Raw genomic sequence first — 15,364 nt, forward strand, 5'->3', positions numbered from 1 at the left:
ATTTGCTGGACTCTGGAGTGATTCCCACAGATTGGAAAACAGCAGATGTGATGCCACTGTTTAAAAAAGGAGGTAGACAAAAGGCAAGTAACCACAGGCTGGTTAGCTTAATTTCTATATTAGGGAAAATGCTTGAATATATAATCAAGGAAGAAATAGTGAGACATCTGGATATAAATTGTCCCATTGGAAAGACGCAGCATGGGTTCATTAAGGACAGGTCATGTTTGACTAATTTGGTGAAATTCTTTGAGAACTTCACATGTGCAGTAGAAAATAGGGAACCTATGGATGTGGTGTATCTGGATTTCCAGAAGGCACCAAAGGTGCAGCACCAAAGGCTGCTGCATAAGATAAAGGTGCACGGGTAATGTATTAGCATGGATAGAGGATTGGTTAACGGAGAGCAAAGAATGGGAGTAAATGGATGTTTTTCTGGTTGGCGATCAGAGACTAGTGGTGTGCCTCAGGGATCAGTGTTGGGACCACAAATGTTTACGATCTACATAGATGATTTGGAGTTGGAGGCCAAGTGTACTGTGTCAAAATTTGCAGATGACACTAAGATGAGTGGCAGAGCAAAGTGTGTAGAGGATGCTGAAAGTCTGCAAAAGGATATAGATAGTCTGAGTGAGCAAAGGTCTGACAGATGGGATACAATGTTGGTAAATGTGAAGTCATCCATTTTGGTAGGAATAGTAGCAAAATGGACTATTACTTAAATGGGAAAAAAAAGCAGCATGCTGCTGTGCAGAGGAACCTGAGTGTCCTTGTGCATGAATCTCAAAAATTTGGTTTACAGGTGCAGCAGGTAATTAAGAAGGCAAATGGAATTTTGTCCTTCATTGCTAGAGGAATGAAGTTCAAAAACAGGGAGGTTATGTTGCAGCTGTATAAGGTGCTGGTGAGGCCATACCTAGAGTACTGTTTACAGTTTTGGTCTCCTTACTTGAGAAAGGATATACTGGCACTGGATGGGGTGCAGAAGAGGTTATGGCCACATCCCAATTGTCAGTGCTCAGAAGGTAAATTTTAAACATGTTCCTATCATGTAGAAAATTGATCATTAACTTTAATGCATTACCTGTGGTTGTGAAAAATTGACGAAGGTCATACACGCTAAGTAGTAATGGTTTTCAGCACATTTCCATGATGTGACTAATCTAAAGCTTCTATTGTTTTTGACTTTTGGTTATCGTTCACCCTGCGGACACTATAGTTAAGAAAGCCCATCAATGCCTCTACTTTCTCAGGAGACTAATGAAATTTGCCATATCTGTTACAACTCTTAGCAACTTCTACAGATGCACTTAGACTAGGTTGATTCTGGAGATGAGGGTTGGCTTATGAGGAGAGACTGAGCAAACTGGGACTATACTCATTGAAATTCAGAATGAGGGGAGATCTTATAGAAACATATAAGGGGAAGGAAACAGATAAGATAGAAGCAAGTAAGTTGTTTCCACTGGCAGAAGAAACTAGAACTAGGGGGCATGGCCTCAAAATAAGGTGGAGCAGATTTAGGACTGAGTTGAGGAGAAACTTCACCCAAAGGGTTGTGAATCTGTGGAATTCCCTGCCCAATGAAGCAGTTGAAGCTACTTCATTAAATGTTTTTAAGGCAAGGATAGATTAATTTTTGAACAGTAAAGGAATTAAGGGCTATGGTGAGCAGGAGGTACGTGGAGCTGAGTCCATGAAAAGATCAGCCATGATTTTATTGAATGGCGGAGCAGGCTCGAGGGGCCAGATGGCCTACTCCTGCTCCTCGTTCTTATGTTCTTATTCAACCCTGGAACATTACAAGGGAAGATATTCACTAATGGTCTAAATGTAACTAAATCATAAATGCATTCTTTATAATGAATGATTTTACTGCACATTGGAGGAATCTTCTGCCAACATTTTGATTTGCTTTATTATTGTCACGTGTATTAGTATAAAGTGAAAAGTATTGTTTCTTGCGTGCAGTACAAAGCATACCATACATAAGGAAGGAGGGAGTGCAGAATGTAGCATAACAGTTATAGCTAGGGTGTAGAAAAAGATCAATTTAATGTGAGGTAGATCTATTCAGAAGTCAGATGCAGCAGGGATGAAGCTGTCTTTGAGTCGTGATCTCAGACTTTTGTATCTTTTTCCCAAAGGAGGAGGCTGGAAGAGAGTATGTCCAGGGTGTGTGGGGCCCTTGATTATGCAGCTGCTTTGCTGAGGCAGCGGGAAGTGTAGACAGTGTCAATGGATGGGAGGCTCGTTTGAGTGATGGACTGGGCTTCATTCACAACCCTTTGTAGTTCCTTGCGGTTTTGGACAGAGCAGGAGCCACATCAAGCTGTGATACAACCAGAAATAATGCTTTCTATGGTGCATCTGTAGAAGTCAGTAAGAGTTGTGATGGACATGCCAAATTTCATTAGCCTCCTGAGAAAGTAAAGACGTTGATGGGCTTTCTTAACTATAGTGTCCGCGTGGTGAATGATAACCAAAATGTCAAAAACAATAGCTTTAGATTAGTCACATCATGAAAATGTGCTGAAAACCATTACTACTTAGCACGTATGATCTTTGTCAATTTTTCTTAGAGGCATTTGAGAGCCACGGGTAATGCATAAAAGTTAATGATCAATTTTCTACATATTTCACGAGTGATAGAAATATGTTTGAAATTTACCTTCTCAGGACTGACAATTGGGATGCGGCCATTGTAATAAGGAAGGTTGGTGAACAGGAGATCACATTGTCAGTTCAACCAATTTAATTCAGTTTAAGTTCTTCTGTTATTAACATATGCTGTCTTGTAGATACATGATAGTTCTGCTTCTATTTTTATGTAGCCTATTGCTCAACCACGATCTGATACTGCACCAATATGGTTAGCTGTGCATGAGAATGGCATCAGCATATTGGAATACAACTCTATGGTAAGAATAGCCACCATTAATAGAATAGTACCACAATTTTCAATCCAAGAAAGGCTTTTCCTCTGTTGTGAAGGAAGTTATTAGGAATGACTTCTGTGTACTTGCATGGAGAGGGTTGAGAGATCAGTTAAAACTTGACCATTGAAAGATAAAATTCCGGAACAATAAGCAATACAAATTGATTCACCAGTGCAAGCAGAATATTAGGAAAAGTCTGCAAAATTCAGTACAACTATAGATATAGAAGTGTTATTGCCAGCTGTTCTTTCAACTAGACTGAACTATGGCTCCAAAATGAGAGAAAACATAATATATGGCTCTTTGACGTTGGTCTTATTTGCTGACGATTAATTTGCAATTGGAGATTTGTAAGTAATTAAATGTCATGAAATCTTAAGTTTAACAACAGAGGGCCCTATTTTACCATTGCATCGGGCACGAAAATATGATAAAGTCGGGTGTGAGGCCATTAACGCAGTCCATGCAGATGGCCACTTTACCGAAACCCGGGAATGGTGGCGATCCGATTCGCACCCAAAATGGGCGCAACGGCAATTTAAATGCATTTGTATGTATTTCAATACAATTGCCCACGCAACTTTATCAGCATTTCCCCCTTTATCGCCACGTTCGCCGATCCGGAATTGTGCCAACATGAACATGCTGAATAAAAGTCTGAATCGGGTGCTCCAGCTGCTGAAGAAGCGAGTTCAGAGCTTCCAACGGCTCTCTGACTCAGATTGATGGTGAGGGAGGCAGGTCAGATCATTCTCTAGTTGTGGTTGGGGGGGAGGGAAGTGAGGCCAGATCATTGTCTGGTGGGTCGGTGGAGGGGGCAGGTCAGATGTATTCTTGTGGGGAGGGAGGCCTGATCGTTGTTGGTGGGCAGGGGGAGGGGGGCCAATCATTGTCTGGTGGGGGGGTTGAGGGTTGATTGTTGTCTGTAATGGTGGGGGTGGCTGGCAGCTGGATCTCTGGTGAGGGGGGTAGGGGGTCCACTGCCACTCTGCGGGCAATCGTTGGGGGGGAGAGAGGGCAGGGGTCGCAATCAATCTGGGTAGCGGAGGGGTGGATAAGTGATGTCTGTGGGGGCCATTGCTTCCGCTTTTCACTCCCGAGCCGCTTTACCCGTTTTCTGTAACCCGGGAGCGATCTGACATGGGTGCGCTTTTTCAAATTTGTTTCTAACTGCACACGCGCAGTTCAGAGCTCCAATCGTTTCGACTGTGCTAAGCCTCGCCCACAGCATGAATGGGACCCATAATTTTTTTTTTCAGGCAGAGCGCTAATGGGGGCACGTAAAAGCAGATTTCTAACTCCGATCTGAATTATGCCCAGATTCGGCACTTAGAATGAAAATGATAAAATCAGGCCCATAGTGTATGTATGAATTCAGAAATTAGTATTAAATAACTCAGGAGAAGCAAGGCCTCTCAGGTTAAGTCTGGACCTTTGCTGCCCTGGGTTCCTTAACCTGCTCCACCCCATTCCCAGAATTTCCCTGGAGGGGTCAGTCGTCCTCCAAAAATGACCAAGCAGCTGACTGCAATTCAAGCATTCTCAGGCAGAGTTAGTCTGCCAGCCTTCAATTCAGTCTTGTGGCAGGAATGCCATCCGTTTCCATTCTGCCTACTAGATGTTAGTAAAAAGTCTGACAACACCAGGTTTTAGTCCAACCGATTTATTTGATAATACTCACAAGCTTTCGAGGGGACTGCCTCTTCGTCGGGTGAATGGAGAGTTCTGGCCTCAGACAGAGCATATAAAGCACAGACAGTTTATGTGCTTTATATGCTCTGTCTGAGGCCAGAACTCTCCATTCACCCGACGAAGAGGCAGTCCCCTCGAAAGCTTGTGAGTATTATCAAATAAATCGGTTGGACTAAAACCTGGTGTTGTCAGACTTTTTACTGTGTTTACGCCAGTCCAACGCCGGCATTCCCACATCATGACTACTAGATGTTAGCCGCCCTTAAAAATTTACCTGTATGAAGAAGGTAATCATCATTAGTCACTAAGACAATAATTAAAAGGTATTGATACAATTTTATATTTGCTGTACCTAATTACCATACTTTGCTTTATTTCCCCAATTCTGCAGCGCTTAATAACGACATATGTGTACAAAAATATTGTGGCCTTTGGAGGCTGTCGTGATGATTTTATGCTAATAATTGGAAAAACAGCAGAGAATGTATGTACAAAAGATAAATCAACACAAAAGCTCCTGTTTGGCATGTCTAAACCCAAGGTTTGTATGATTATATTTTGAATATATCTGCACATAAAACAATTGAATGCAGTTTATCTGTATAACTAGTTTACTGAGCAGCAAATGTAGTATCTGCTCTTTAATTATGGCTAATCTAAAAGACAACTGAATGCATTAAAAAAAATCATTTATATAGGATCACATTTATATAGAAGTATTAACATAACAAAATACTTGATAGTTGGGGAATAGAGCTTCAATCTAGGAAGGAGTATAAGGGAAATCAGAGGAGGGAAATTAAAGTATAATTCAGTAGGTAGACTATAAGGACTCTCTTTATGAGAGGTGAGACATGGCAAGCCAGAGGAGATTGTGTAGGGATAGAGTCGAAGAAATTGTAGGCAACTAAAAGCATATTGAACTCAATGGACAGAATTTAGTCCCGGTGTAAACAGCAAAACCTGTAGTGGGTCAGAATTTGCCAGTGGGCTTTGCCGTGGCATAAGTATTCCAGGTTTCCCAGACAGTCAGAAAGGGGATGCTGATGTGGAGATTCTGTCAAAGGAAGGATTTTTAATTAATGGGTCCCTGGTGGGGGTACAAATGGCTGAACTGGACTAGGTTCCTAAAGCTGCAGTGACAACAGAATTGCGAGGACATCAGTGAAGGTTGTCTTCTAGGTCTCTTCACTCTCTCTATTTTGGCATTTGTGGGCTTGAAATGAGGTGATCTTTCCCAAGGATAAGAAGAAGAGGCCGGCTTCTTAAACCAAGCCGGTGTGCATGAACGACACCAAGGAAGTTAGCAACAGCTGTGGTCCTTCCTACCTGGAAATAGCGCACTAAGAGAATCAGGAGCACATAACAATAAATGGCATAATACTTTCACATGCCAACCCCCAAATCTGACTTTCCTAGTGTTCTCCTGCACAGTACTTCTTGGGTCAACATATCTTGCAGCCTCACACATTCCCCTCAATCCAGGCACCTCATCCTATGGCTAATTCCCCACACCCTCCACAAACGATCCTTCATTTCTAGCCACCCAAGTAATTTCTAACATTCGTACAAATCTGGGAAGAGGCAGAAACGTGGGTTGGAAGTGGTGTGCCAGTAAGAGGCATTTGACAACCACAGGCAATGCAAGCCCATCTGGTGCATTGAGCTTGTGTCCAGGAGGCTGCAGATATCAACAACAATTTGCCATGACAGCCTGGGACACTGAGGGTTAGATATGTTAAGAGGGATGATCCTCTCTGACTCTAGACCTTATGTGGGTAATCATCTCCCTAGAGCTGAACACCATGTTCATTTCCTCTGCCTTATGGAGCAGCATGTCACTGAGAAGACTGTTTGTGTTGCTCCTATTCCTTCTGGCAGTGATGGTTTGCTGCTCTTGTTCCTCATCACATGTGTAAAGTGCTTCCATGCCATCATGAAAGTGTAACTGAAAGTGAGTGAAATGAGTTTCAAGTTGTCAGCGATCATCTGTAATGTAATGAAAGCGCCTTCTAAGAAGAGGTGCTATGAGGAGCAGCCTCTCGCCTGGACATGGCTGCAGCTTTTCACCAATCAAAGGTTTCTGAACTTGCCAGTTTAACTAAAGAAGCATTCTCAACTACGCCTTCGCCTTGATGACCCTGACGAGTTGTTGACGAGTTCAGAAAGAGGTCCGGGTGCTGACAGTTAAAACTGGAATCTTTGGTCAAAACATCAGCTGGTGAACTATTTCAATATCCGCGTCTCACAAAAGTCAGCAGCACAAGAGTCCCTGCTTACCTGTAAACCCACCTAGATGAAACCTGGATGTGGATAGGATAATGTCAGTATCCAAAACTAACACCACTTTAGAGTTTAATTCCCTGCAAGTACCCAAACTCACTTTGCAGACCTGTTAAAATTCCCATGGTTGGGTTTGGTGGGGTGGTGGCAGGAGAGGAGAATTCAGCAGAGTGGCAAGACAACATGGAATGAGAAGCAATTGTTGATGTGCCAATTTTAATTATCAGGCCTCATTTACAATACATAGATAGTGGAACTGGGATTTGTCAGTGTCTCACAAAAACCTCTCATTCAGGAATGGATTGGAACAGCAGAGGCCTAAGAGTTCCTTCTGAGGTCTAACAAAACGCTGTTCTTCGGGGGCTATCTTACCACCACCCTCAGGTCCCGTCCACTTGGCCCTCTCCAGTGCCTGTGGGAATTGACAGGGTACCAACTGGCACTGTCCAAGGGGCACCCCTCCCCACACCTGACCTACCTGGAGAGCCTCAGTGGCCTCCAGTCCTACCGACAGGGCCATCGGGCCTGTTGATGGGGATCATACATGATGCTCGCCGGACTGAATCTTCCCAGGCGAGGCCACAAAGCAAGTGAGCCCAGACAATAATGTCCCAATAGCGTTTAAATATCAAGATCAACCTTGCACCCTTTGTGGGTACAAAATTAATCTCGCTGGATATTTGGTGCTGGTAAGATCATGGGAGGTGAGAAATTGGATGCAATTTCTCAACTGTCTCACGATCTTACCGTCTCACCTTGCCCATCAGCTGGCGGTACAAGAAGATAAAATCACCCCTTTCGCCTTTTCAGCCTTTTTTGATATTGATCTCCTCTGTCCCGAGTTGGTGATATGGCTTGTTCACTCAGGACCAAATTAAAATGTAGTCAGATTCTGATGATATCAAGACCGATCCCTGTTATTTTGTAAGTGTAAACAATGCTTTAACATTAAAAATCTGACTCGCACCAATTATCAATTAAGCAAAAAGGACATGTGTGTTCTTGTCTTCTTGGTACATTTAATGAACAACTCGGGTCTAAAGTCCAAAAATGGATAAAATTAGCTACTTTCAACATGAAAAGGTTTTTAACGAAAAGACTATCTTGTATATCAGGATTGCAACTTACCTTGTGATTCTTTTCAGTAAGTCACATGAAAAGAAATTAAAATTTTAAAATGGCAATGCTTTTCACATCCTGAGATGTCTTCTATTTTGGAAACATTACATGGAATATGTTAGGCAAAGTATGCTTGAAATATGATTATAATAAATTGGCTAAAACATGCAAAAAAAATTATTGGAAATACTCAACAGTCTGGCTGTATCTGTGGGGAGAGAAAAACTGGCTGAATTTTCCTGTGGGTTTCCAGACTTCAATGTTGGGAACACAGGGCAGTGCCAAATACCACTGGCCTTGGTTTACTCACCAAAGTGACTTTACATGAAGCAGCATCCTAACTAATTGCTTCTATACTTGCTGTCAAATTAGGAATTTAAGTAGATCAGGGAAATAGGAGAGCCATGGCAATGAATGGATAGCAAATCAACTAGTGGAGCTGAGCACTGCTAGAGAAGAGGGAGACCTAGGTATTGTCTTGAAATGGAACATAAAAGCCTCTTCTTCATGAGTAAAAAGGACATCAGAGTACTGTGAGGGGCCTCAGGGTAGAGGGCTGATCTGTCCAGCAAAGTAATTGTGGCTGATCCTGAACTCCTGAGAGCATTGCAACCCCCAATAAAGTTAATTCAGCCACTCATGGACCACCTTCACTGGTCTCCTAACATGCGGGGTGGGGGGGGGGGGGGGGGGCGCGGTGCTAAATGATGTCAGAGTAGGAGGAAGGTGAAGAGCTAAAATGTGACTGTGCACACAGAGGCACAGTATGTTGAACATACTGTCAAGATGTTTATCCTCCTTGCTATGCCCTCAGGAACACTAAAGAAAAAATATCCAGCCATTCACTTGTTTAAAGTTAATTATTATCTCTAGACTTACATTAACACTGCAATGAAGTTGCTGTTAACATCCCCTAGTAGCCACACTCCGGCGCCTTTTCAGATACACTGAGGAAGAATTTAACATGACCAGTGCACCTAACCAGCATGTCTTTTGGACAAAACCAGAGCACTGAATGAAACCCACACAGACACAGGGAGAACATGCAGTATCCACACAGATGGTACCCCAAGCCAGGAATCAAATCCAGGTTCCTGGCAATGAGACAGCAGTGCTAACCACTCTGCCATTTGTTACATGGTGATTTATTTTGATTCCTAGTACTATATAAAGCTGTATTAGAAATATGACAAGTGCTATATCTCTAGTTTGCTCTGATACTTAGTGACTAAAGGGACACAGCTGAGCAGTCCTCTTATTTGCATTCAGAGAAAATTCTGTCATATACTTGAACTGACGTTTTTTTTTACAGATTCTCGAGATCACTTTGCTGACAGCTAGTTACATCAATGGTTTCCAGCATCAGAAAACAACAGTTCACCGCATGTCACTTCCATCTTCACTTTCTGCTCACACGGAAGGACACAAATTAAAGGACATGGGAAGTCAACCATTACTTTCATACTCCAGACCAACTAAAGAACCAACCTTGTTATAATATTGTTAGTATTGAAACCTAATGATATTTGCTACACAAAGCTGTTAGAATTCTACCTTTGGGCTGAAAAAAATGTTTAAAGGGTTTGTAGGCAACGCATGTAAAAATTCACTGCATCTGAAATTTTAATTGCTATCAGTGAAATCCTGTGTTTCCTACAGGCTAATGGCAATAATTCAAGCAAATTAACAACAAAATGTTTACATTTGTTTGTCTAATAATCTGGGCTCTAGTTCTGGACAGGAAGCTATGAAATACTGTGAGTGTTATGCTTTTCATGTCCTAGCTATTACTGACCAGCCTCTGGCCCCATCCTCCTCAGGCCTCACTCCCCTGGCATTGCCCAAGGGGCATTCCTTGCCCCCAATCTCCCAGGGGATTCCCAAATGCCTCCAGTTCTGTTGGCAAGGCCATCATATCTGGTCCCTATTAAGGGGAACCATATGTGATCCTTGCCAGAGAGAACTTCCACTGGCGAGGCCATAGAGGTAAGTGAGCCCAACTGATAGCACCTCGAGCTCAGTTGTAATATTTAAATGCCATTCTAAATAGCATTCAGCAAGAGACTGATTTCGCCACATATCCAGTGCCAGTAAGATCACAAGAGGCGAGAAATTGGACGCGAATCAGATTTCTCGGCTCTCGTGATCTTACCAGCTCACATTGTCGGTAAGGGCGAATTGGTAAGATCGTCCCCATGGTGTTCAGCCTTTATCATCACTTTCATCTTGGTGTTCCTTCACCATCTGATCTAGTTATATGTCCTGGATATCTGAAAAAAAAACAAGTGTAAGGTTGCAGTACAGGAACTTGGGGAAAATATGAAGAACATGCTTAAACCAAATACAACTTGTTAATCAGCAGAGTATGGAATAAGGGAAAAATGGGGTGTGAGAAAGAGAGAAAAGTGTGAGGGTACTTTTACCTTTTGATGGTTTCGGCCCCATTACTGGCTATTAGCCTCAGCAATGGGCATCCCAATAATGACCAGCATCATGGAGATTAGGACATGAAGACAAAAATCTCATAACCCTGGAGCCTGCTCTCTCCCCTGTGTTGTCTTTCTCATTGTATCCCAGGTCAGATTATTTTCAACTATGGCTCACAGACTTGCTCCAGCTACATTGCACCTCTTCCTTTTAGAGTGGCAGGCTAGCTATGTGTGGAATTCACCACCACAGAATGTAGTTGAGGCCAAAATCTCTGATTTCAAGAATAAATTAGATATAGCTGTTGGGGCTAAAGGGTTTAAGGGATATGGGAGGAAGGGGGGTGGGATTAGGATATTGAATTCGATGATCAGCCGTGATCAAAATGGATGGTGGAGCAGGCTCGAAGAGCTGAATGTCCTCCTCCTGCTTTTGGTTTCTATGTTTCTATCAGCAGTGCAGATCAACTTGAAATGGTTCTAGCCTCTCAAGATATTGGTCTTCAGCTGATGCATCCAGCAACAGACAGCATAGTTGGCATGAATACAGAGCTATGTAATAGACAATACCAAATTCATGTACTGCATGTCTTGTAATAAACAGGTGTAGGGTTAATAGCACATCAGGATCCCTGCTCCTGTTTCCAAGGGCCATCCAGTATAGTCCCCATTCTTTAAAAGGAGTTTTATGATTTTTCTGCTCAAAGCCTAAGGAGTTTTCTCCTCTTATTATTCATAATTATTGTAAGTTAATACCTATAGACTGTTCTTTCAAATGAACCCCAAATAGCTGTGCCTCAGCAAATTCTTCCTCAGCATATCTAGTATATTGTGTTCACTTAAGTACCTTAATATTTTTTTCCCATAACACATCAGGCTAGTGTGGTATGAGCAGTCCTCTTGATTATTGTTTCTAAAGACCTGAAAAAGAACAATAGCCAACAAAATGTTGGTCCAGTAACTGTCCAGGTTTGTAACTATTAGCTGTGTTTGACCCTTGAAATTAAAGTAAGAAGCAATGAACAGAAATACTATTGTATCATGTTAAATTATGTGAAGCTCCCATTGCGCTGTATTATGTTGTATTTAAATCTGTATCCATACAGATTTTGAATGGGGAAAAATAAATATGACATAATTTTAGGGTCAAATAGTCCACCATTATTGTTCCGTATCTTCATGTCTACTACAGCAATCTATAGAATTAATTCAAAATAGAAACTGAATTGAAAGCTCTGTTGGAATTGAAGCGGGAACTCTTTCCAATGAGTGAAGTAAATCAAAATTCAACATAGTCACAGTATTCTGATGTGTGTCCTGGAGTATGTTTTTACTGGAATCCTGCCGGTTGCATATCACTCCTTTAGAATGAACTGTATTCCAAGAAAAATTATACAGCCACAGCCAACTTGTGTGTCATTGTGTTGAATATTTCTCAGTTAATTTTTGTGTTAGGAGTCAAAATGTTACTGAGAGTTTAACATAGTTATGTGACTAGGCCCTGTTAAGTTAAGGAAAACAATTCATAAAGTTATATTACATAATTTTGTTCATAAGCAGCAAATCATAATCTGATGCTAGTTGTCATCTTTCCCATGACTTAGTGCATGAAGGAAAACAAAGAATGCTCCGGTAGTAAAAGGTTAATTCGTACAGGTTATTCTACAGCATAGTAATCCATTTGTCAGCACCTTAACAGACTTGTGTTTTTGGATAAATATTTGAAGAATTCAAACATTTGAATTCAACCCAGCATCTCCATTGACTATCTTTCATTCGTAAAAACCTATTTTACTGGAGGATAATGTCACAAGTCTGTCCATGAAGTTACTCTTTCATCATAGTCATAGTGGTACAGGAGATGTTTGTGGTATGATTTTTCTATTGCTATCTTTTCAGCAATAGAATTTTCTGGATCACTTCAGATTATTTGTTTTCCGATGTTATTTCTTCTTTACAATCTTGTCTTTTTCTATTTTATCAACATTTATTTCCAGTGCTCCTTTGAGCTTTCCTCCTAAACTCCAAATATGCTTGATTTATGTTACGTAAAAGAGAACTCTATGTACTTATGCGTATACACAGAATTTATATCCCAGCATTTAAATTTGAATATGCCAATGAAAACATTTTCACTGTAAACATGTTTAACTTAATGCAATTCCAAAGAAGAGTTATATTGGACCTGAAACATTAATCTTTCTTTCTCCACAGATGCTGCCAGATTAGCTGGGTTTTGAAGATTTTTTTATTTTTACCTTTAAGTTATTTCCAGCAGGTTAAATGTAAAAAGTATCCAACAGATTCAGGAGACTTTTAAACAAATTTAGTTTAACACCACAACTGATTAAACCTCTGTTTAATGTCAAACAGAAGCAATGTGAGACTCACTGTCCCAGGAATTATCACTGAGCCTTTAACCCCAGATATACACTCCAATTTTAGCACTGATGCGCACTAATGTTAACAGTTCAGCCATTTCTATAATTTTGTACTTTCCTTTCAAGGTGGTGTTATTTTACAACATAATTTGACCTCTTTGTTAATGAATAATTGGCATACAGAGGCATTTTAATGTCTTGGAATGTCAAACATTTTTCTCATGTTTTGTAAGATTTGTATATTAGGTTCGATGTGCTATGGAGTTCCATGTATACAAGAATGCACATAAAATATTAATATCCACTGTTTCATAGAAAGCTAAGTTTAATTTGGAATATTAAAACATACGATTATGTAACTAATTATAATTTGTTTGCACAAGCTTGTTTATATATATATATATATATACCTTATTTCAATTTTAAATTGGCAAAATGAACTATGTATTTTTTAAATGATTGTTAAGAACATAGATAATTGTATAACTATGGTATGAGATGATCTGGCATGCATCTCCAGACAGTTGTATGGTCTTAATGTGTATCATGCCATTAAATCTGTTTTAGTCATTATTCTATTTAATGCACAGCCAATATTCAATTATTTATTGTGCTATATATTTGAATGAAAATGCAAACTGGTCATTTCACTGAGTTACTTAACACTTAATAAATGAAGCACTTCTAAGTTTAGAATGGTTTCTACTTGTTTTAATATGCTATTAATTTAAATGTGCACAGTGACAAAATACAAAAAAAACTTGTTTAACACATTAAAAATAGAAATACTGTCGCAAAAACATATACTATATGACAGATGATATTTAATCACAATTTTCACTTATTAATGAAAGTTTGTGTAATGGCAATCTATAGGTTTGGTAAATTGTACTCCTATTAAGACAGTAGGATCTGATTTTCAACAATATTTACACTGGTATTCAAATCAGCATCATCCTTCCCTGTGTCATAGGCTTCAAACATGTACCTTGCCAATTTTCCTGCCTGTGCATTGGTTACGCCATTTGAACGTAAGAATCTTTAATGATTTTTGGCCTAATAACTATTAAATCTCTTCAAACAATATTGAATGAAAATGCCTTAAGCTGACTAGAACATAAATCAAAACTTGGCCAGAGAATCTGAGCAAAACATTCTAAGTAAAGGACAGGCGTGAAAACGGGACAGCTTCTGTCCTGTTTTATGGACAAGTTCAAATCCAGTATCTTATCCATTTATTGCAAGAAAAAATGGGTTAAATGATTTCTCATCTGTAAGGGGAGGGGGAGGGGCTTAAATTGCCAACAACCCTGCTGTAGGAGCAGAGGACGCCACTGCGCATATGCAGACCCAGGCTACACCCCTCCATCCTGAATATTGTGGGGCCTATGGCCAATCGCGAGCCCCACCTTGCCCGGAAATCTCGTTTTCCCCACCACCCAGACCAATCACCCATCCCTCCCCCACCAATCGCTGGCAGTGGGCAGTGCAAGGGTGCCTGGTGGGCAGTGCCAGGGTGCCCAGCTGGCACTGCCCAAGGGGCACCCCTCTTGTCTCCAATATCCCTCATGGCTTCCATTTCTACAGGCAAGGCCATCACGACTGGTCCACGTTGGGGCCAGCTGTGATTCTTGCCAGAGAGAACTTTTCCTTGTGAGACCACAGAGGCAAATGATGCTGGGTGATAGTGACCTGTGCTTGCTAATTACATGTTAAAAATATGTAAATTAAATTTACTTTATTCATCCTCACGTCAGAAATGAGTGTGAGGCTGACCTCGGTGGATATCTGGTGTTGTAAGATCGCAAGAGGCAAGAAATTGATCGCGAACCTGATTCCTCAACTCTCGCGAAATCTTATTGGCTTGCCCCACCCATTGGTCAGAGAGATGCAGTGGTAAGATCGCCCCCTTGGTGTTAATATACAAGTAACCGATCAATTCCTATTCCAAGTACTTAGTGTGATATTGAGAATCACACTAAACAAGATTGCTTTTAAATATTATGCATTATATGGCAGTTAACATGTACCTCATCTCAAATATGATGAAATTAAAGATAAAAATATGATAAAGATGATAAGCAAACTCCCAAGATGTGTAGGTTAAGGGGTTTACCTGGTTAAATACATGGGGTTACAGGGATGGAGGGGGTGGGCCTAGGCAAAATGCTCTGTTGGAGAGATGATGCAGACCTGATGGGTCACATCACCTCATCCTTCACTGCAGGAATTCTATGGGATTTTATGAAATATAAGTCGAGCAGAAAGTTGATCTGTTGACTGTAATAAATGAGGAGCTAGGCCATCATTGAGGGAGCAGAGAAGAGGTGAGACTTTAGGCTAATGGGTGAAGAATTGGGCCCAAGAAATTGAACAGAGGCAGTCAAAGCTGCAGGGAGAGGGAGGTTCTTTCAGATAAGCTGCAGGGAGGTGTAGGAGAGTCAATAAGTAGGGAAGGCTGGAAATGTCAAAGCCTGACCTTGAAGAGATAGGGTCCCTTGAAGGGACATTTTACTTTAGTGTG

The 15,364-nt window shown here is 40.9% G+C and overlaps 1 protein-coding gene across 1 annotated transcript in view; it reads left to right on the plus strand.

Annotated features, from left to right (window-relative positions):
* plekhh2 (pleckstrin homology domain containing, family H (with MyTH4 domain) member 2) overlaps positions 1-13,258 on the plus strand; it is a 117,785-nt gene extending 104,527 nt beyond the window's left edge. The window contains exons 28-31 of the mRNA XM_080200620.1: positions 2,835-2,921; positions 5,023-5,172; positions 9,346-9,535; positions 12,674-13,258. Of these exons, the coding sequence (XP_080056746.1) occupies positions 2,835-2,921; positions 5,023-5,172; positions 9,346-9,531 (423 nt within the window). The 3' untranslated portion in view covers positions 9,532-9,535; positions 12,674-13,258. The remainder of the gene's footprint in view (positions 1-2,834; positions 2,922-5,022; positions 5,173-9,345; positions 9,536-12,673) is intronic.
* Positions 13,259-15,364: the final 2,106 nt, after the last annotated feature.

Source organism: Carcharhinus amblyrhynchos, chromosome 12, assembly GCF_965287045.1.
Source record: "Carcharhinus amblyrhynchos chromosome 12, sCarAmb.v2.hapA, whole genome shotgun sequence".
Taxonomy (NCBI): domain Eukaryota; kingdom Metazoa; phylum Chordata; class Chondrichthyes; order Carcharhiniformes; family Carcharhinidae; genus Carcharhinus; species Carcharhinus amblyrhynchos.